The 23,386-nt window shown below is 43.5% G+C and overlaps 1 protein-coding gene across 2 annotated transcripts in view; it reads left to right on the top strand.

The window, feature by feature from the left end:
* The window catches only part of trabd2a (TraB domain containing 2A), a 54,575-nt gene that overhangs the window by 6,492 nt on the left and 24,697 nt on the right, over nt 1-23,386 (top strand). For both annotated transcript variants that reach the window (XM_041960789.1, XM_041960790.1), the window contains 2 exons: nt 18,632-18,778; nt 19,338-19,512. In XM_041960789.1, the coding sequence (XP_041816723.1) occupies nt 18,632-18,778; nt 19,338-19,512 (322 nt within the window). The remainder of the gene's footprint in view (nt 1-18,631; nt 18,779-19,337; nt 19,513-23,386) is intronic.

The following is a 23,386-nucleotide window of genomic DNA, read 5'->3' as shown; positions in this document are numbered from 1 at the left end:
TTTACACATCATCTTGACCCCTTGGACCAGAAATATTCTCCGCGTACAGGGAGCGAAGTCTGTTCTCAATTACAGCGAAAAGGCAAAGCCCTCTCGGTTAGTGGATTTAAACTTTAACATTGAATAAATCAAAGTACAGTTCGTTCTTGAGTCAGCGGATTTGTGGGAAAATGTCTAGCAGCATAAATCAGAGCTGGTCAGAGGTCACATGTGAACAGACGGCTCACTAAAATCACTGAAACGAGAACTCATTGGACGGGACAGACGCTGTCACAAAGCGTGAGCATCTGAAAACTCCCACAGCCCGCGCTGTCCCGGTCCGGACGACTGCTAAGTGTGTCGGTTTTGCAGGAGTCTATGAAAAGTGGAGCTCGACATCGTGGACAGCACGGTGTCCTTATTTTCCAGCCTGGCACGGGGCAAACCGCCGCTGATTTCCAGAGGTAGCCCACAGAGGAAAATCCATCCCAAGCCCTCCTGATGGCAAAATGAGAATGACGATGATAATGATGATTAGTATAGGCGGGGGACTTTGGGATTCTTACGATTGCAACATGAAACATAACTGACAATTAACTGGTCATGAAGTAGGGCACTCTCTGACCAATGCATGTTGCAGTCTTCCATGTGCATGAGCGTCCAGCGTGCTCACGCGTTGTCATCGGTTGGTTTGAAAATGTCCTAAATGTTCGAGTTTAGTATTTTGGAAATGTAAGTCATGTCTGCTGTTTAGCTTAGCACAAAGACTGGAAAGAGTTTGAAAGAGTTAGCCTAGCAGCACCTCTAAAGCTCACTTATTAGCACATTATATGTCGTTGGTTTAATCTGTGCAAAAGAAATGTGAAAACAACCTGCTTGGGACCCCCCCCCCCCCCCCCCCCGAACACCACATTTTTAGGTTTTTACAAATAACAAAACAAGATCTAAAGAGCTTTAGAGGCTCTGCTAGGTGAACTGTGCCAGCTGTTTCCAAGCGTTTTGCTAAGCTAACCTAAGCTAAGCTAAGCTAAGCGTCTCCTAACTGCAGCCTCATCAGTCCTCTTCTCTAACTCCCGGTCACTGCACACACCGGGCGTATGCATGCGCATGTGTGTGAGCGAGGGAGAGAGCACATGCTGGTGTGATGACAGCATTAAAGAGCAACACGCAGGCAGCAAATCTGATTAAATCTTGTTTGTCCCTGTGGAAAGAACCACAAATGTCCGGTCAATTGATTTAGCGATCATCAGAGCCGGATGGCCTGCAGTGATGAAACGTATACGGAAACTCACATGCGTAGACACGGCCAGAAAAACGACAAGAATGCAATAAATCTAAACCGGTAGTCAAATTTATTAAGCTCATTAAGGTATTTCGAGTGGGGCTTTTAATGCTCTGCCAGAAGAAAAAGAATATTCATTTGTTATTCGGACAAATGATGAATCATGGGGACATTTTCAAATGACTGATGAAAGAGTTACTCCAAGTAAATGCCATCGGATGAGATATTAACAGGAAGTGCGCTATGTAATTTCTTAAAACCAGAAAAAGTAGATGTCAGCAAGGAAGATTAAAGAGAAATATGTTAACATGCACCTCAGCAGTCTTCTATAAGATACACCTGCTAAGCTTCTCGTTTTTTTGCAGTAGGAAGTGATTTGTATTATTTCTGCATGATACTGTATAATGTTACAAACTGTAGAAAGTGTTTTTTTTCTCCTCTTTATAATTTTGCTTGCTCTACTTTGATCAAAGGCAGTAAACTTTGCATGTTTAGTTGCGGTGTGGTGTGTAATAGCCCAGTGTGTACTTGTGCATGTAATTGCTCGGGTCTGTTTATTATTGTTTGGGTCTGCGTGTGCATGAATGCGCATTTCTGTGCACGTTTGCAAGATTTCATGCTTGTGTATGAGTGGGCGTTTGCATGTGTACATACATGTGTGCGCGTGCATTTGTGCGTATACAGTTCTGTGCTTGCATCTTCAGCATGTCCTCACGGCTTTCTTCGTGTCCCTGGTTTCAAGTGGCTCTGAGGGGCTTGATTTCCTCCCCGCTGTTGACCAAACACTTCCATATTAGATGTCTGACATTCCCTCAGATATTATCTGTCCATCTGTCTGGATACATGACACCGGAGATGAAGATGAAGAGCTCGTCTCACTTTCCTTTTTTTCAAGAGCTTTATACACGGAAATTGAAGCGTAAAGTCTGTCAACAGCTCATCATGAAGAAAAGCTACAGAGTGAAGAAGCCCCAGAGGTCAGAGGTGTGATTTGTTTGCTGTATGAACAAGTAATACAGATTAACGCCGGTGAGTTTGTATTGATTATTAGATGAGGTAACCTTCCAGGATGGAGAGATTTTGCTTTTCAAGCCATAGATAAGGAGATGAATGTGTGCTGGGTTTGTTTAATGATCTCCCAAAACAAGTGGCCTTTTTCATTCAATACCAGACAGAAAGAACCGCGTCTAAGCTTCAAACCAAAGACCCTCACGCTTTCAGGCGACACTCAAAACCACCGAGCTGCCACAGAATTCATCACACTGAGTGTCAAGTCAACTAGGGCACCGAGCTCTTTCTAGACATATTAACTAACAGCATTTTTTTAGTTTGTTCAGTCTTTTTTGTTCCCACAAACTCTTGCATGTTTGTGTTTTCAGCCTTTTTTAAAAGACTAATAAGCGCCTTCGAGCGTTTCTGTGGAGAACCACGAAACACTTCTCATGTGATCACGAGCAAATCTCCGCTCCCTGCTGCTGTCGATCAGGGTAGAATAAGTTCACAAAATTAAGAGTTTCCATTCCCGGGTAAGTCAACTTCTTGTTTTTCAAGCACATTTGAGTGAAAGCGGATCGGATGCAGCTGGATGATACCAACCGTATGCCAAGAGAAAGATCTTAGATCCCTGAAAGCATGTACAGTAATACAGTCCAGCGGAGGAGAGGCTGACTTCTGGAGGCTGCTGCAGGCTTTCCTGGTGCTGTAATGCAGCTCAAGTAGGGATTTAATAGCTTGTCTCTCAGACTTAAGACCAGGTCATGAAAACGTGTGCAGGCCGAGTAGCACCTTCATTGCTCTGCGCCCCTGCTAATGTTTTATGCCCTAAAATAATCTTTAGGGCCTGTTGCTTAATGCTTATCACCGTGATTTATCTGCACCTTTGAAAGCACACAAAACTTAGTCAGGCGTCTGCAAGGCATCCATGCAAGTTTTACATGGTCCCGTCTAACTCACGTTGTTCCATCATTTATTCAAAATAGACCAGAGAACACATTTTCGCTCTCACATGACACATGACTCGCCTTCTACATTTTTGCTTTAAGATCAGTGCAGATTGTCCTAAAATATTCCTCCGTCATGACATGTCCAATGTGCATTACTGTAACGACTCACTTTGTTAAAATAGATTCAGATCACACAACATACAACTCACAGTAATGCTTTAGTTGGCCAAATGGGCCCAAGTTGAACACAGTTCATTACAGTTAATTAATCAATGACTCGATCTGCTCCAAAGATTAATGTCTAATAACTCAGCTGAGACAAGTAAAAATAGCTCTACTGGGTGTAATTACAGATGAAATAACAGATGTGTCTGCCACTGCTGAAACCAGTTTTCCATTCACTGTTCCAACATGTGATTGTGAAATCTCGCAGAGGGCAAACAGCCCATGGAGAGACACATTTGCGATTGTGCTATCTCGCAGTGTGCCTCCACCTTCATTTAAGTAAGAAAAGCACAGCATCTACAAATGTGCTTAGCACTCACTAACAGCAGCCTTCCCATATTGAAAGCTAATGTAAGTTATACGTAAGCGCCATTAGAGTAATTACGATGCTAATTTCAATTTGTTTGGTGCCCATCATGCCCTCTATTGTTGTGTAAGTGAAGGTTTTTGCAGGCGGAATGTGGCTGAGGGTCATTGTCATTGCTAAGCTTTGACCAATTGGCACTACATTTGCATGTGACTGATAAAAAAAAAAAGGAATTCCATACATGATCTTTAAAAAAAAGTAATCGTAATGAAAACATACAACTCGACGAGTTGTGAAAAACATGTCGTTCAGCTTGAAGCCACACGTCCTGTTTCCATTGTTTTAACATGTTTTAACCCAGAGGGCACAGCTCACAATGACTGATGTGATGAGAAACTCAGACTGCGCTGTGATTAAATCTCATCCTGCAGTTCATTTTTCCCAGAATTTATCCAGAATCTGTACACTTTTAGCAGACTGGAACATTAATGCATGACTTTTGGGTGGTTTTTTCATCACCGCTTCTTAATTAAACTTGTTAAATTAGTAGTTGCTCTCACGCGTGCAGCTTTTACTTTGTTACTTCTTGCATAACAAAGCATTAAAACAATGTTTAAGGTGCTGCCTGTGCGTAAAAAGAAACTCGTGGCGACACGCTCGCAGGAAGAAGTGCTCACAGACATGATAGCGATCAGATGAGATGGGAGTAATGATCCTTTTGACATGCGGATAAACATCAGCGGTGAAAAGCCTAATGCCTCTGTTTACAGTCTGATGTTAAGTGAATCAGACGACTGCGATCTTATCTCAGCTGAGGTACGGTGACCTCTGAGCAGACGTGCAGGAGACCACCTACGCTTCTAGTGCATGTAGTCAACTTTTAATTCAGAAGACATGAAATGACACACCTGATGCTAACAGCTGTTTTATCCTAAATAACATATATTTGAAGTAACCTGGAGAGGAAACCTGCATCTGCACTGTATCGATTTGAATTAAAATGCAAAGAAATGAGAGAGAAGATGCTTTCTCTGTGCTGGGCAGGTTCGTGGCTGATCTGGGTTAAATCAAGCTTCTCCACCGCAGCTAGAAATGAGCCAAACCTGGCCGGACGTCAGCCGAGCAATACGAAGCCAAAGCTGTCCACGGGCTCCAGCACAGAGGATTAATAGTTCCTGCCTCCTCACTGAGTCACCTGGAACTTGTGGAGAGGTTTAGTGCAGGAGCCACTTTGACATTTGGGATTAAATTAGTTTATTATTTGTGATCCCCAGAAGGATTAATGTTTCTACTGTATACCTTGAGGTAACCTTATTTTTGCATAGAAATGTTGATTTAATAATAAGAATAATAAGAATAAGCAAAAACTGAGTGATATAAAAATATCATAGAATCTGAAATTGTTTAAAATTAACAAAAGTGGTGTCCACATTGAAAACAAGAGTGATTTCACATATTATACAGATGCAGGTGAAATATATTTAATCAGCTTTGTATCATTGCAGTGTAGGTAGTGCATGCACACAATATTAAACTGCTGCTCACTGCTTGTAGCCTACAGAGAGCTGAACCAGAGTCAGAAGGACCACATGGTTTTTGAGCTGACTTGACCATAACTCCACTTGTGTCTTCCTGGCTCTGGTCCACATTTTTGGTGGCTTTGCTGGAATTTCACAGGTGAGCGCCACACAGGAGGTTTTTGTGAGACTTCGCTGTTCTGCACAGATGTTCTGACCGGAGCGAGAGTCAGACAAGCAAATATCCCGACGGCGTTACATATCTTCACACGTACCGGCATAAAATGAAGAGCAACAGCAAGAGAACGCCAACAAGAGTTTCTTTCAGCTCTGTGAATTTTTCAACCAACATAAGCTGATCTCTGATATTCATGTAACTGCTCGTATGATCGCGTCAAGTTAGTGTTCGTAACTGCAGAACCACGAGGCTGCGCTTTTACCAGACAACAGTCTCAATAAAATGTCTAAAAGGTCAATTTGGAGTTTTTACATTAATTGAGGATTTTAGCATCACGTGGTCTGCACACTGTTTCCCCGCGGTACGTAAAAAACAGCGTTGCCAGCTCTAACAGCCCGTAGCTGCAGCTCCTAGATAAGATCTTTACAGTGGAGCACATTTCATTTTGATTAATAGCTGTTGCTTCTTGGATGACGGACAGATATTGGTCTGAACACAACTGGAAATGTGATGGTCCGCTGCTCGGACTTGTTTCGCATCCATGAAGGAGAGAAAGGGAAAGATGTTGTATAAACCTGCGGTGTGTGGTTGTGTTGTTGTGTGTGGTGCATATCTGTCTGCCTGGCTGTGCATCTCTCTGGCACTCTGTGCATGTGTGTGTGTGTGTGTGTATTCTTTTAACTGGGAAGTTTCCTATGAAGCAAGTAGACGCAAATAATAGAGACATTTAATAGAGACACTTTTATGTCTTTTTTTCTTTCTTCTTCCCCTCCACTCCATGCAATGAACTATATTGTGTTAAATTCAATAATGTGTGTAGATGAAATTTAAAAATTCAGAATGCATGAAACCAAAGCAAGAATCAGTATCTGCAGAGATAAAAGTGACGGTGGATGCACAGTCTCCCTAGATCTGTCTCTCAGATTGAAGCACACACACGATAAATAAGAGCACACAGACGTGTGTGCGTATAATAGCTCGCACAGAGCAACACATACATAAACACGTGTATCAGATTCCTGCCACCACCCAGAGTCAGCTCCATGCTATGGATGAAGGTTTTCATGGTTGTTTCTACCCGAAGACTATTTGTGTTTTGGGGGTTTTGTCTGCCTGCGGTAGCTGAGATCATAAAACCTGCGAGAGCTTAACAGCAACGCCACTGTTTGGCCTCCCAGCTCATTTCACCGCTCTGCTCCACTCTCCCCCTCTCTCTGTCTGTCTGTCTGTCTTCTCTATGTTTTGGTCCTTTTACGGAGGTTTTTACAGCCTTGGTGTTACTTTCACAGCTTTGGGCGCCATTTCTGGATGCGATAGCTTTTCAGACATGCCAGCTTCACGGCTCTGGCGATGGCAGCGTTGGTCCGCTGGTTGGTTGGTCGCCACTTTGGGGCAGAATGAAATATCTCAACAACGTTTCGAGGGATTGCCTTAAAATTTGGCGCAGACATTCATGGTGTCCGGGGGATGAATGTCACTGTCTTTGGCGATCCCCTGACTTTTCCTCTAGCGCTACCTTGAGGGGAAAATGTTTGTTTTTTTTAGTGAAATGTCCAGACAGCTGTGGGATGGACTTCCTGAATTGCTTAAATAATATCCAGTATCCAAAAATGCTTTGTCTTTCAATACTAAATTATGATACCTAAAGTGTAAATCACATCACTGTCAGTAAGCTAATAAGCATGCAGCATGCTGAAATTAGCATTTAGCTCAGGATATTAGCCTCACAGAGACTCTAGTGTGACTGAGAACTCTTACTGTTGTCACTCAACAGATACAAGGTCACACTTCACTCTGCTTTACCTTGAACTGCGTGGGACATTTGCAAACATGCGTTTATTGTCAAAAATATCCATTATATCAGCTGTAATGCTAATCAACAGGAATGCTCAGCTTTCAAAGAGCTCAGTACAGTCAGCACTTTGATTTGTGAGTTTCCACTGAAACTCGAGACAACTAACAAAGCGCTGAAGAAGCCAAAATCGTCTGAGGGGGAAATCTGCAGTCGTCAGTTGCAAATCGTCAGTTGCGAAAGCTGCGTGCGCCTTCTTTTCCTAAAAGATAACGGAGACTCTGCAGCACCTTTAAAGTTCAGCGTAGTCTACCGCCGAAACAGGCTGCTTGGCTGCTTGATTAGCTTTGATTGAAAGAAAATTTATTTCTTTAAGTATTCTCACACTCCAGCTTGTGGAGCGTGAGGTTTAGCTGCTTTGCTCTGGGTCTGGGGGGGACTGCTGTTTGAAGAAGTCACAGCAGGCGGTGGGAAATTGTAATGTGTGTCACCATAGAGACGTTGCAGATATGAAACCTGGTTTGGTTCATAAGAACGCTCTGCAGCCGAATCCCCAATTCGTCATCTCAAAAAAAAAAAAAAAAAAGGCAAACCGCCATCTGTCCCCGAATCTGTCAGTGCATGTCTTTCATTTGCTGCATCTCTCGCCGCAGAACTTCTCCCCCTCAGTAGAGATCTTTTTTAAATGTATGTCGTACCGTTTGTGTAGCTTTGACGGCTGTTATTTTGGTCATAACCTCACATGACAGGAGTGTGTTTATGCGCGTCTCATCCTCAGGGAATGCAAGGGGACACTTTTCTAAAAACTGCCAACACATTTCGGATGTTTGGATGTTTTTCATATTTTGTCGGCTGTTTATATGTCTGTGGTTGTGAGGCCGTGGGTCGTGGCAGACGGCTGCACAACAACAGCCGTCTCTCTCTTCCCTCTGTCTGCCTCCCGCTCTCTGTCTTTCTGTCTTTCCAGCTATCGCGCCTCATCACGTTGTCATTTCTTCCTTCCCTACAGGCAGCGCTCTTTCCTCCCGCCGCCTGCTTCTCAACGCTGTTTTCGCCTTTTGTTTATCTCTCTCTATCCCTTTGTCTCCTTTATTGATCAGTCTTTCGCCACAACAAACAGATGCGTTTCTCAGATGGTTTGGATCCTAAGTCCGATTTTCCATGACACAGACTCGCTCTGTGTATGTGCGTGTGAGGTTCAGGGACTGTGCTAGAAAATTAAAGTTCGAGACTGAGCATATTGTGCTTTGAGTCTGTGTTTTTGTTTAGAACGAGGGAATTGATGCAAGCTGACGAAAAGTGTTTACGTGCGTATTAATGTGAACGTCCCTGGCTGTGTGCTGGTGTGTGTGCGCATCCTGTTCAGTTTGGTTTGAGTTTGGGCCAGTGGTTTAAGGGAATTGCAGATCCTCGTAAATAGCGCCGTGTGGGTTTGTGATTCCTGCTGTCTTTCTCTATCTGACTTCTGTAGAGTCAAAAGTTGGAGATTTATTTCTGGCGCTGCTGTCTGCTTTTTTTGTTGCCCGGCGCTGAGAGCACGTCCCAACAAAACTGTGCCGATCAGCCTGTGCAGAAGGAGGTTTGGTGCCTTATAGGCCGAAGTTTTGAAAAGGAGCTCGATCAATTCACAACACAAGTTCTGATCCCGATGTCTGAACACCTTATTGTAATAGTGTTGTGATCCCTGAACTGCACCGTTAAAACACCTCAAGCAGTCACTCAAGGCATGAAATATGAATCCAATAAATATGTAATAGTAAGTCACATCTTTCAAACTTTCAAACTGTCCATGATCTCTAAAAAAGATAAGATAAGGTAAGGTTTACTGGATCCCATATGGGGGAAATCTACTTGTTACAACAGCAAGAAATAAAAAGAGGTTGAAAAAGAACAGATAGACAGCTACAATAAATGAACTACAGAGGTAATGTACGTTATGTATAAAATAATAGAAAAAATATTGCCTTGTGGAGACTTGTGAAGGCTCAATTGCACATGAGTTAGATATGAATAATAAAAAAACATTGTTTTTGTACTGTTGCACAGTAGAAAGTATATAACACAGTACGGAAGATGTAATATTGCACAAGATAGTTGCACAGATGTGATGGGTATAAAACATGTATCTCCTACCTTTTTAGGAGCTGAGAAATACGTAAATCCAACTGAGGATGTCAGACAGTTTTCTCAGCCCATAAAGAAACACTTCATCCTCCAGTTTATCTGAAAAAAAAAAAAAATCAAAATCAGCAATGCTCAAGAGAGTGTTCATTATTTCCACTGGACAGCGACAGAATATCCTGCTTTTATGTGATTTTCATTTCCTGTGAAAATAATTCGATCATTTTCCTTATTATAGGTAATTCATCGAATCTTTGAAAATTGGCCAACATAAAGGTTTAAACTGGCTGTAAGTTTTGGGGAAAAGATTTGCAGTAATAAGCAGTCTCTGCACTTTATTACTTATCTTAAACTCATTATTTTCAAGTTACCTAGCAGCCTAAGACAATATAATTGCATAAAGCAAACATATTGCAAAAAGCTTTATACATTTGTTTGACGGAGTAGTTCAAAAGTAGGACGTTGATTCATTTGAAAACACCCCAAGCAAGAAAATACATTATTAAAATGTAAAAGTAGCAGAATCTGTGCTGGGAAAATTATGAGAGAGATGGAAGACAAGTTATAAAAGATGATTTTGAGAAAAGAAGAATACTCTGAGTCCATAAGAGCATGTGTGCATATCATACACACATACAAATATTAGGACTTTTCTCAAAAAGCATTTTTTTGTCTTGAAATATCATGACTTTATTGTATCTCAGATTTGTTTTTCCAACTGTGCCTTTAATACTGTGTCACACATAATTCCAACTGAATTCAAGTGAGTGTGTGTAAATTCTTCTAACCACACCGAGTTAGTGGTGCTGGTTGCTGAACACACATCACACAAACTATCTGCCTTCACATTCACAGGCACGAGGGAATAAATAAAGTGTGAACGGGGTATTTTCCTCCGTTCTGAGCAATTTTAGCAAAGTTATTTATGTGACCTTAGTAATGCAGTGGTCAGTGTAGGAAGTCCATTAGTGACCTCGAGAGCCTGGAGGAGGCGGAGAGGTCAAACTGTCTGACCTCACCAGAAGCTATGTGTATATGAGTATATGTGTGTGTGTGTGTGTGTGTATTTGTGCTGTCCTGAAATATTTAGCGCACCAGAAGAGTTTAAGTAATGAATGCTTGATTCAGTTTTATTGCCTCAGATTGACAGCTGGGGGGTTGAAATAGAGCCTCAAACTGTGTCTTTGTGTGTGTTTTGGGAAGTGTGTGTAAAACAAATAGAAACTGAGGTGTCAGCAAACTGAGACAGCAGGTTGACATGCACACAGATGGCATGGGTGCAGACATTTACGTGCGTCTCTAAAGACACATGCAATAAATATGGCTAATACAGAGACGCGTATGCTAAACTTGCACAAAATCTTGATCTTATTAACTCCTCTCTCCCTGTTTGCGTGATAAAACACACACAGTGTGAATATCGTGTGTGTACGGATGGTCAGTGTGTATCCATACTAAGTGCTCGCAGCTGTATCGGTTTGCATCTCGGCATGAAACAGCTCGGCGGTGTTATTCTTGACTCGTGCTGTCCTGAAGATTAACAGCGGTCCTTCAGTCAACAGACAAGCCGTAGAGATTGATGGCTGTTTTCCTTGTGGCCCGCTGCGATTTCAAGACCCTCGTGTTATTTCTTAGTGGACGGATGGACTGAGTGGCTGCTCTGTGGGGTTTGTGTGTGTGTGTGAGTGAAATGGTAACAGATAGAAAGACACAGGTAGGGGAATCTGCATCAGGTGTCCAGCTCTCACAAACTCTCCTCTTTGGTCAGAGTGTGTGTCACACACTATGTGTGTGTTCCTGTGTGTGTGTGAGTGACCATCCAATGATTTCTTTTTGACTTTAATCAATCGTTTAGTCTATAAAATGTCAGAGAACAAGCAAAGGAGCCAAAGATGATTGTAAAACAGCTTGTTTTGTCACAGACTCCAATTTTCAATGATGTAAAACAGCAAATCCTCACATTTGAGAAGCTGGAACCAGCAAATATTTAGCATTGAAATATTTGGTGTTTTTGCTTGATGATTAATTGTGAATTGTTGGCGATCCATTTCCTTTCGGCGGGATTGATCGGCCAGTCGCTGACTGTGACCGACCCTTTATTTCTTTCAGCTTTCAATCACTCGTCATTCATGTTTTATCGGCCGGTGTGCGCAGATGTAGAGCTGGCATGTGTGTGTCTCAGGGCGAGTTGGCCGGGACTCATGTACAGCTTGTTCAGGGTGTAGTGAAGCTGGATAGAGTGGGGGGTTTGAGAGGCTGACATTTCAATCACCGCAATCCCCAACACACGCACATGCGCACACATGCACACCAACACAGACCTCCAGCCATTTGGTTTGAGGCTGATTCCCTGTGACAGCCTAAATATTTGGCTGCGTCCGGGCACCAAGGTAAATGCGCCCCACAAGAATGTTTTCACAGGGCGAGAGAGAGCAAGAGAGAGAGAGAGAGAGAAAGAGAGAGAGAGAGAAAGAGAGAGAGAGGGAGAGGGGCGGGGGTGTTTGGACAGAGATAAAGAAAAAGAAACACAGACAACACAGAAAGAGAAGAAGAACTGTATCGACAGCTTCATATAAATGTGGTTTGCGTGTTGGCCATCAGTATGATCCCCTGGATCAAATGTTAATTTAAGAGACCCACCCCCATTTATAGGCAGGATGCACTATAAGAGGTGTAAGCAGATATTTAAGCATTTAACAGTGTATTTCATCAACCTGTATAAACACACAATGAATGCCAATATAGTAAAATACAGTTGCCCTTTTATATGCTTGCATACATATACTGTATATCACAAAAGGAAATTCATTAATTCATTCAGACATCAGCTCACACTGACCTGAACATTTGATACATAAAACGTAAAACAATGAAACCCTTTTTATTCCTTGTAAAATGATTATCTTCGGGTTTTGGACCGTTGATCAGCCAGAACAAGCAACATGAAGACATCACTGTGTGCTCTGGGATATGTTGTGACAGCATTTTCCAACATTTTATGGCCTAAAAGATAAATTAGATCATGGGAATAGCTGTTGAAAACAATCATTAGTTGCAGCTCTGTGTCAGTGCCATTGCAGAGTGTACAGGACGTATAAGAGTGAACCCTGCTGAGATGTATCCTGTCCAGTGAAAACACATTTTTTCTTGTACATTTTGAAGAGAGGGACGCGTCCTGTGTGCACGCAGACCTCAGCTCTCTTGCTCTGTGAGAGGGTTGTTCATGTCAGCATTCATTGATTGAACTGTTGAAGATCAAAAGGAATAAGATATATCAATTATACCGGAGGACGGAGTTTCCTTTTCAAAATCAGGGGGGGAACTATTTTTTAGTCATCATCATTGTCAAAGATGTGGGTCGGGGGATTTTTCTCTGTGTGGTTTGGCAAAGAAACCCTCATCTTCCTTCTTTTTCACTCTCTCCTCTCATTCTCTTCTGTGTGGGAATTCTAGTCCCCATATTTCCTTTCTTTTGTCTCATATTGGAAAATTAATAAAGCTATCTTCAAAGGTCTGCTTTGAGCTCTGCAGAGACTGCAGTAATCCACGATGATGAAGCGTTTGAACACACACACACACACACACACACACACACACACACACACACATATACACACACACACACAACCACACTCCAGTATACATGTACATACAAACGCACAGAGAAACGAACTAATCTTGTACAGGTGTACACACACTTACATGCACAGAAAGACACACAAACACACACACATGCAAAGAGGCGGTCATGAGTGACCTGAGGAATGCAGGGGTCAAATCTTTAAAGACCTGGCTGATAGAGGGGATGTATAGGATCAAAGGACAGAGAGAAAGAGAGAGAGAGAGAGAGAGAGAGAGAGAGAGAGAGGGAGAGAGAGATGGATGGAAGGAGGAGAGGGAGGGAGGGGGGATCAAAGGGGAAAGGAAGGGAGACCGAAATGATGGGAGGATGAATGGAGGAGTGAGATTGGAGGTGTAGGCGTGGGGGAGAAAAGTAAGAGAAAATGTGCTCAGGGGGAGTTGAGAAGGAGAGAAACGGGGAGATGGGAGGAAAAAAGAGGAGGCAGAGGTAGGACAGAGGGACAAAAACAATATAGATAACTCAAACTGACAGGTGTGTGTGTGTGTGTGTGTGTGTGTGTGTGTGTGTGCATGTGTGAGACTGTCTTGAAATGGTGGGTTTTCTGCCAGAGAGTGAAAGCTCACTTGTGTAGTGGTGAAAGATTTATGTATGTGCAGATGTGTATGTGTGTGTGTGTGTGTGTGTGTGTGTGTGTGTGTGTGTGTGTGTGTGTGGAGTGTCAATGAATACCTGCTGAATGGAGCTGTGGCCTTTTTTGCAGCTGCAGTAGCCATTATCATCTCTTTACAGTCACTTCGTTATAAATGTGGACCAAAAGTTTGCTAATTTTTTTTTTTGCTAATTTCCACACACACACGTGAAAACACTGATCTTGCACTGCAGTTTGGAAAACGGTGGCATTGGACTGCTGTTGAATAAACAAACAACATGCATTTCTCCACCAGAAATGTATGTAGAATTACAATTTCACGAATCATTTAGGTTTCAAAAGCAGCTGAGGCCTTTCTGCAGTGGATGGCGTCTGTACTCAACCTAGATTGTAATGGTTTCCAGTGCTGACCCAGTATCAAGGCAAAAACAGGTCAAAATTTATCAGAATGTCAAAGCAGCATAGTCAACCTCTCCTCTGTTTATCTACACATTCAGTGTGGTTCAAGCACTTGGTTTCACATCTTCCTGCTGTAAATCCAGGCCGGCCGCAGCCGCCCCCCCCCCCCTTACCGGCTTTCAGTGGAATATTTAAGAAACGGCAGAACGGCATTAGCATTGAGGCTCCCAGTGCAACAAGCTAGGGACCAGCCTTGCCTTGGCAGGTGCACTGTTTAATTTTCGAAGTACTTTTGCAGTTTTCTGACAAGGTGAGCCGCCACAAGAGCAACCCATTTGTCAAGTCCTCCCAAAACCTTGTGCAAAGGGGTTATTTGAGCAGGTAGTTGCTGATTTAATTCAGAATTTCAACAATGGCGTCAAATAAGCAGGTGTTGGCCCGCTCCGTAAAACCCCGGCAGTGCTGCTGTGCTCCTGATAGGTCCTGTTTTAGGGCTGACTGCTCCCACTAACGTTTCACTGATAACATCGCTCATAAGTAACTCAGACTCCTTATCTCTGTCTATTTCTGTCTGCCTTCATCTCTGTCTGTGCTCTCCTCCTCTGAGATTTCACCGATAACATCAGCACCGAGAGTCCATTTCTCTCCTTATCTCTCTCTTTCTTTCTGTCTTTCCCTCCCTCTTACTGGATCGTTGTGTTTCTCTCTCTGCTGATTTCTGGGAGAATTTACAGACTGTTCTCTCTTCTTCTCTCTACTTGTGTGTGTGTGTGTGTGTGTGTGTGTGTGTGACGGACACAGAGAGAGGGTGAAAGAGAGCGACTTGTGTTACTCTGATAACATCAGGAGTCAGGAGGAAACAGAGGAGCTGTTGGAAGTCTTCATTTGTACTTGGGAGATGGCCAAAGCTCATTGAATTGGCTGCAACTGTGTGTGTGTGTTTGTGTGTGTGTGTGTGTGTGTGTGTGTGTGTGTGTGTGTGTGTGTGTGTGTGTGTGCTCATGGTTTGTCAACAGTGTGGACAGGCTGCACTTTAACGGCTTGATTCAACCAAGAGACATGCTTTTCTACTAACACACTCACACACACACACACACACATGCTCCTCTTTAGTTTCTTATCAAAACTCAATGAAGTTATCGAAACGCCCCCAGCTCCAGTGCCAGCACTTACGATCAGAGTACCATCAATTAGCCGGAGGCTTTACCATACAAGGGGTTTATCTCAGTGTTTACCAGCAGCTCACGTTGCAGCAGATCGGTCCAGTGACAGGACCTCACATACAGTTTACACACACTATGCATTTATATACAGAGAGAGTGTGTTGCTGACACGTTCTGGCTGAGATTAAATACCTCAGGTTTTCTTATCTTTCCTTGTTATGTCTGCGGTAAATAAGACGGCGGCGTTAAGCTTGACGTATACTGGAGATGAAACTGGAAAGCAGTTGGTATTGAGCCGCGGTTGAACGTTGCAAGCTGCTGCGACGCCATCCCGTCCCTTTCTTAGAGCTGCTCCTTCTCCTCCGAAGGGTTATAAAGCAAACATGTTTGAATGAATTGGAGCTAAAACATACAGTAAAATCACATCCCCTAATCCCCTAATTCTAAACTATAATGCCAAACTGACGTTGTCCTGCTCATTTCTGGCGCCTGCTTGTATGACAAGCCAACAGGTGACTCGTCGGATTTGTTTGTCTTGGGAATGAAAATGTTTCGCCATTTTCAATCATTTTATTGCAGAAGAAGAACTCACTTTAAATAAAACATGGTGCCGTTTGTTATACATGCTCTTGAAAAGGCAAACCTGTCTCCATCATGGTTTGGTTTTTTCATATACAGATGTGCAGTGAAGATTGCTGGGTAATATGCATGTTGATGTAGTCCAGTGTCAAATCGCTTTGAAAATCGTCGTGTGTGTCATGTGACGAGACACTATGCGCATGCTTCATAACATAATAAATGTTAGTGGTGTCGTCAGGTGAAGGGTGAAGGCGGTCTTGACGCCTCCATCCCGATCAGTACCAAAACTCTGGCCCGTCATCTTTTGCTGCAGCGGCTGAAATAATGCAACAACACACCGTTCAGTGCGTCGCCTGCTTCTGTGGAACTGAGTGAAACAGGTTGAAATGTCTCACTTCTAACGATGCCTACAGTTTTTTTTCTCAGTTTCAATCAACATAGCTGCCGTCTTTCTTTTATATTACAGTTCTCAACGGACTGATTTTACGACTGTTGGAAAGCGATCCACCGTTTCATAAATGCAATTAATGTAACCTCTCTTCAAAGACACTCCACTAAGCATGCTCGCCACTTTCTTTCTCGCTAATCCTAAACTAAGCCAACACACTCCAGAGCAAGGTTTTTTTCAGCCGAGCCGCCGAAGCACTCCAGATCTCCACATGTGGGAATCTGACTGTGATGATGTTTGCTCTGGATGCACACACCCGCCCCACTCCATCTCAACAAGAGGGGGCATTTCCATGACAAAGGACAATTATTGACTTTCATTGGCTCCGCTTGCTTTGATATCAGCAAGGGGTGTGTCTGTGTGTCTGTGTGTGCGTGCTGGAGGGGGCGGGATAAGGGGGCAGCAGTGGAGGAGAAGGAGAAACAGGGGGACCTGATGAAAGGAGCCGAGTGGGAAAATGCACCCACTGACCCGCAGTGCACTAACAGAAGAGGAGGATCACAGCGGAAAGAAAGAAATCATTCATCAAGCTTTTCTTTCTTTCTTTCTTTCTTCCACTCCTCCTCTGTGCTCCTGTTTTCCGTATCCTTCCCCACTTTCTCGCTTGCGCTTTCTCGCCGTCTTTCTCCTTCCTTCCCCAAACCTTTTTACTCTCTTTCTTTTTATCCAGCTATGACTGATACCCCCCCTCTCCCCCCCTCCTTGTCTCCCTCCCCCTCCCTCCCTTCGCAGCCATAATTTAAGGGGCTGAAAGGCACGGCGAGTGGAGAAAGAGGAGAAGAGGGAGCTGAGAAAAAGGGGAGACCCTGCAGATGAGGGCCTTCCTTCACGGACATGGCACAGATGTGAGGGTGTTTTTGTGAAATGAGTCGGGGAGGGGCGGCGATAGGCTAATTTGCGTGGCATAAAGACGGGGCCCTTTTCATATGCAGAGCGCCACTTTGATGCGCGGCCGATGAAAGCTGGAGGGAGCGCAGAGGAGAGGAGAAGAGAGGGTGACGGAGGGGTTCTTTGTCCCCTGACAAGAAGGCATCTGCTCCACGCTGCCCTCCTCTCCTCCTCTCCTCCGCTACACCGAAGCTCCCACAATGGGCCAGCGGAGAGAGAAAAGTGTCATCAGAGCACCTTAGAAAACAGAACACGGAAAAGAAAAAGAAGCAGCACAGGGGTATGCATATCAATACAGAACTCATCTGACAAAGATTTGAGTACACACACACACACACACACACACACACACACACAAACGAATATGTGCACGCCCCACACCGAATTGTAAAAACGTGCAGACATACTGTAGACACATTAACATAATTCCACAGCTGACAAAACACATCTTCAATTTGACTGATTGTTCCCATTGAGAAACAAATAAACCATACAAACTTTCCCCCTTTATGGGAATCAACATCAATGGCTCGCAGGGTGAAGAGTGTGTGTGTGTGTGTGGTGGAGAGATCAGAGGGAGACCATGTGCAGAGGTGAGTAGTGGTGCTTTCTGTGTGTCGGCCTAAGTCTCGCTGTGTGTGGACCTGCAGGACCTTCAGTGTGTGTGTGTGTGTATTTATGCGTGTTGGTGTGCATGTATGCATATGTGTGTCCTTGCGGTGCCGATCATAGGCGGCAGGCTCACCGGGGCCCTCTCGCCAAACACTGGCTGATTTCACGCTCGCACAAAAGCCGAATCTCTGCAGCAGAGCGCCGAGTGTTTTGGCAGGCGAAACTCAAACTGTGTCTTTTGCTGTAACAGTTGCTTCAGTAAATCTAAATCTTTCACACAGTTGGTCACCTATTTGGGTTTGAGGTCACGTCTTTGTTTCTGTCAGTCAACAAGGTTTAATAAAAAGATGTTATAAAATCAAAATCGCTAAAGATTAACTTTCATCTCTTACGGGTCTTGTCTAATCATGTGACTGTTTCCCCTCTGGGCCGTCAGTTGGTCGCTCCACTACTTTGGTCCAGACCAAAATATCTCAATAACTATTGGACGGATTGATATGACATTTTGTACACACATTCATGGTCCCCAGGGGGTGAATTCTACCAACTTTGGTGATCCCCCTATTTTTCCTCCAGTGCTGCCAGCTGCTCAAGCTTTTTTTACTTATCCTGTCAGACATCAACATTTGGTCCAGACAGTCATGGTCTCCAGATGATGCATCCTGATGGCTTTGGTGATCTCCTGACTTTTCCTCTAGTGACATATGATTCACATTTGTGGTTTAGAGTGAAACGTCTTGATGGACTGGATCGATAGTTATGAAATTTCGCGCGCACATTCATGCTCCCCTCAGGATGAATCCTAATACCTTTCATGATCAAATCATGATCAAATGTCCTTTCAGTTTATGACCAAATACCTGCAAAACTAATGACATTCCCGTCTTCCGTCTATAACCCCCTTTAGATCTGGAAACATGAGCAATGGTACTTCTTTGGATAATTTCAAAAGTCGTCTCATTGCAGGTGATCTTTGCCCTGAACCAGACATTACTACAGCAGGAGTCTTTAAGAGCAGGAAGCCTACAGGTCCCCTACACCACTGAGGACCTCATCAGGCACTACAACTGTGGAGACCTCAACTCCATCATCTTCAATCATGACACCTCACAGGTCAGTCCTATCGCATCCTGTCCTGTCTTATCTTACTTTAGCTTAGCTTATGTAGCAGTGGACTTTAACTACTTTCACTCTAGTTAATAAGCTAAGAGTCATTTTGGCCCTTTGACCTTTTGGAGTGTCCCGGTGACATGACCCTTGACCTTTTGCCTTAACCCCTAACCCTCTGACTGACCTTTCATCCCCCACACCAACTCCTACACCCTCCCTTCTTCCAGCTTCTTTATACTATTGCCAATTTAGTTGTTCTGTTCTTTGCTCGGCTCTTCCCTTCATCATCCTTGCTGTGACCTTCTCTCTATTATCCGCCATTCTTCCTCCTAGCAGTACTCACATTTATTCTTTTTTCCTTTTTTTTTGGCTTTGTTGTTAATTTTGTATTTTGGCAAGAAAGTGGAGGGAATTTTGGCTAATGTGTTTTTAGAATTTCTCCTGTTTCTTTTGAGAAATCTGAATGAAAGCTGTGAAAAAGTTTGAAACAAAAGAAACCGGCTCTCCCTCTCCTCCTTTTCACCTTCGTGGCTTGTCTGAACCATCACCCCTCCCACCCTAGGTCCCTAACTTCAATAACGTGACACTGCCACCCAGCGAGCAGGTGACCGCCCAGGAAATAGACAGCTACTTTCGTCAGGAGCTCATCTACAAAAGGAATGAGAGGATGGGGAAGCGGGTCAAGGCGCTGCTCGAGGAGCACCCCGACAAGAGCTTCTTCTTCGCCTTTGGAGCAGGTTGGTGTAAAATACACTCTATAAAGCAATGAAATGGGATAAAGAAGCAAAGTATGATATTGCTGTGATCCTCCACACACAAAAAGAAAACATTTAGGTCTTTATTAAGCGCTCAGATTACTTTTATCCTTGCAACAAAATGATTTAAATTCCTCTTATTGTTCGGAGAGCACTTCTGAAAGGGCGTCTTAGTCTGAGCAGCTTAACAAACTCATGCAGGGAAAGAGAAAACAAAGACACTTTAACAAAGTGAGGACGCAAATCCCAGCTAATCAAAGAGGTGGAACTCACTAATTACTTTTGTCTTTCTCATCAGAATGGCAACACAGTTTCTGTCAGATTCAGAAATATAATATATAATGCAAATGGAGATATGAAGAAACACATTTCCACAGTCCCCCTTTTTCTTCATTGGATGTAACAAATTCAACGTTCTGTCTTTCAGGATCTTTCCCAGGGTGCTTCTTTACTTTGCTTTTATGACAAAGTCTCGTTTTTTCTGTTTCCCCTCTCATTGTTTGTGGATTCAGTTGGGGAAATACGCAGCCCTGCAATTGATCAGTGGCTTAGCTGACTAAACCAAACCAGACTCGACTAAACCATTGATCTACAGCTTTATCAGCTTGGGGTCCAAATAAAACGCAGTTGTGTCGGGTCTTTCTCTGAAGCAGAGGCTCAATAAAACATCCTTTTATCAGTTGAGGACTGACCAGAAACAGACATGTGGAGCCCTTTCGCATAGTTTTAGACATGTCAGTCCAATACTTAAAATTCCTCTATAACCATGCAGCAACCTCATAAGCAGCACCCGCCTGGTAAGAGAGAGACTTAAAAAAGGGAGGATAAAGAGGCGAGATAACAGCAAAAAGACAGCACAAAGTTGTCTACTTAACCGTGCATTCCTCGGTGTGTGTGTGTGTGTATTCATGTGTCAATGCGTATCTAAGGCAGACGGTCTTTGTCACCTGGGAGTCGTATTGGTTTGTTTAATCAAAGCATTGTTCACACCTAAGAAAGAAGACGAGGCTATTTTCTAATCATTGACTCACCTGAGTGTTCAGTCCAGATAAAGTTAGTTAGTTTTTATGTCATGCTGTAAAATTTAACCCTTCCCACACCAGAAAGGGCTACACATATCTAAAGACTAAACATCAACCATAACACTATATTTGAATACTTTAAGTAATGTGTTTATGTGGAAAATGTCACTTTAATTATGCACCGAATAGCAGGTGAAAGAGTACAAATGCTGCAGTTATAACAGAAATTTTCATTTAAAGAAATGTACTACAGTTAAACGTTTAAATTAAAATGTCCATTTTGCTTGTCGTGCATCACACTCATAAATGTGGGCTTTTAAGCATGAAAAAAGCATGAAAAAAGCATTAAAAAAGCGTAAAAGCCTTAAAAAAGTTCAGGATGATTTTAAGTTGAAGGGCAGACACACTTAGAAGAGAATCTGTTCTTCCATAGTTCGATGTAGTTCATTATGGGATACGTTCTGAGGATCAAATGTCAGTGCCATCGGTTTCACAGGCAGATATTTAGACGTCGTCAGAAGGGTCCTCATCCAGAGATTCTTTGGTCATTTAGAAGCAGAGAAGCAGCGAACTTTAAGCAGAGAGAGAGGCCTTCACAGTCTGTTGGTCTCTGAGCTGGCAGGAAACAGCTGAGGAAAAGCAGACACACACACAACACACACACACAAAATGCACATACACACTTGAGCCCTAACAAGGAGTACATTTCACGGCGTGTCCCTGAGGAGGTGTCTTTACAAGGGCTAAAAAGGTGTGTGCCTCTGTGTGCATTTATGTGTGTGTGCGTGTGTGTGTGTGTGTGTGTGTGTGTGCTGCGGAGTGAAAGTGATACGGGCAATCAGCCCAGAAGCACTAGTCTTAGACATACGGAGGGCAGGTTGGGTCGGCGTATACAAGGAACGGGATGGGGCACATTAGGGTGCATGCACATGTGCACATGTGAACACACAAAAGTACGCACCCACCCACACACACACACACACACACACACACTCACACAGACACTCCCCAACCCCCAAGCTATACCCAAGACAGACCTGGGTAAAATGTGTCCTTAATTATCCCTGGAGGGGTCAGGGGACACACACACATGCACAAATATGCGCACGCATGCACACACACACCCACACACACACTCTACAATGAAGCCCATTATTATCAGGTGTGAGACCAGTGTTATCAGTGACCATCTCATGTCTCTGTGAATCCGTCCAAAACGGAGTCTCGACACATTCAGGACGGGATGGCTGTCTGTTTATTTTGCCAGTGTGAGGGGTCCTTAAATTGCAACGCTGCAAGCTTTAGATAAATAAAGATCGCTAGAAACTCATCCAAACTTCACTTCAAATCGGATTGAGAGGAATTAGCGTTGTGCTTTTTTGAAAGAGCAACCACATATTTAGCATATTTCTCTTCCCGAGTAATGATCCCATTAGCCTGCAGGAGTTGGCCTGCAGATTCCTGACTGACCTATGTGGAAAATTGCTGAGGGTTTTCATTTTTCCCTGTAATAAGCTTTATTGCCACAACAAGTTAACAAAACAGTTTATACACGATAATTTATTCCCTGTCAAATTGCCTGGTTGGATGCAGATTGCGCTTTGCCAAAAGAAACTTAAGATATGACGGAAAAGTGTTTGGGTATCCTGGTGATTTAGTGTTTATGGAAGCCTCGCTCATGTTTGTTTGTCAGGACTGATGACAGTAAGCATCTGAATAAGTGTGTTGCAACAAATTTTAATCCATTAAGGCAAACGCTGTAAACTTCTTCGCAAAGGCCATCACATAAACACAACCCCTGCTTCATGAATGATTTTCAAAATGAAAATCTATTTGTATTTGTTGCCGCTGCAGCGAAGCAAAATGCTCCCAGAAGATCATCAATCTTGGTCTGGAGCTGAATGGCTTCTTCATGTTTGCAGAGACGTTTTGAAAATCATAATTGAAAGAAGCTGAACGGCAAACGGAGGCTGCAGCAGCGAGATCGCAGTGAAACGGTAGTGAAGAAAAATGAGCAAATGTGCTGCTTTTCATTGTTTTCTGTGTTTATGGGGAAGAAATATTTAGTGATTTTTTTGGGGGAGGTTTTGGAAATTGTTTATGGAGAAAGCATTAATGGCCGACAGTCACACACTGCCAAACCAGAGCTAACGTTCTCTAACCCTAAATGATTTCTCGTGTGCTCGCACACACACACACACACACACACACACACACACACACACACACACTAATTCTCCCCTCTGTCTTGTCTCGTTTCCTACGAGTGCCTCCTCTTTGTGGAGCAAGTCTCGACCCATCATCAGATAAGAATCTTTCTCTCTCTTGCCTAAAAAATATAAAACAACAAATCCAGTCGCTTTCGAGTTAGGACGTCTAGATATCCTGTGACCTTCAGGCGTTTGTTCCGAAGAACGCCAGGGCTGCGCCCGGTTGGACAGAACACCCTCTGTGAGATTTTTTTTGTCTGAAACCATGTGCCATTAATCAAGAGTCATTTGCACATGGAGGCCAAGTCAGTAAACACGCTGGAAGAGGAATAACACATTACAGGATGCAGTTTGTTTATGAGAAGCTATTGGAGAGATTTTTCGACGAAATCAGGCATTCAATTAGTCGACAGAATCTTGAATCATAGAAAACCACCGTCTCACCAGCTCTCAGGTTCTGATCCCGGTTGTGCACAGACTCGCCCGGCTGAGGCCTGCGACCGGCCTCGCATCCCAGCCCTCGCTGTTGTTTTTGCGGTGGTCTGGTCGGTCAGGAAGGCAACAGTCAAACAAACAGAAGTGGTCACCGGTCAGCCCGGAAGAACACACACATCTTTCTCTATG

This window comes from Chelmon rostratus, chromosome 19, assembly GCF_017976325.1.
Source record: "Chelmon rostratus isolate fCheRos1 chromosome 19, fCheRos1.pri, whole genome shotgun sequence".
Lineage (NCBI taxonomy): Eukaryota > Metazoa > Chordata > Actinopteri > Chaetodontiformes > Chaetodontidae > Chelmon > Chelmon rostratus.
This window is presented reverse-complemented; position numbering and strand designations above follow the sequence as displayed.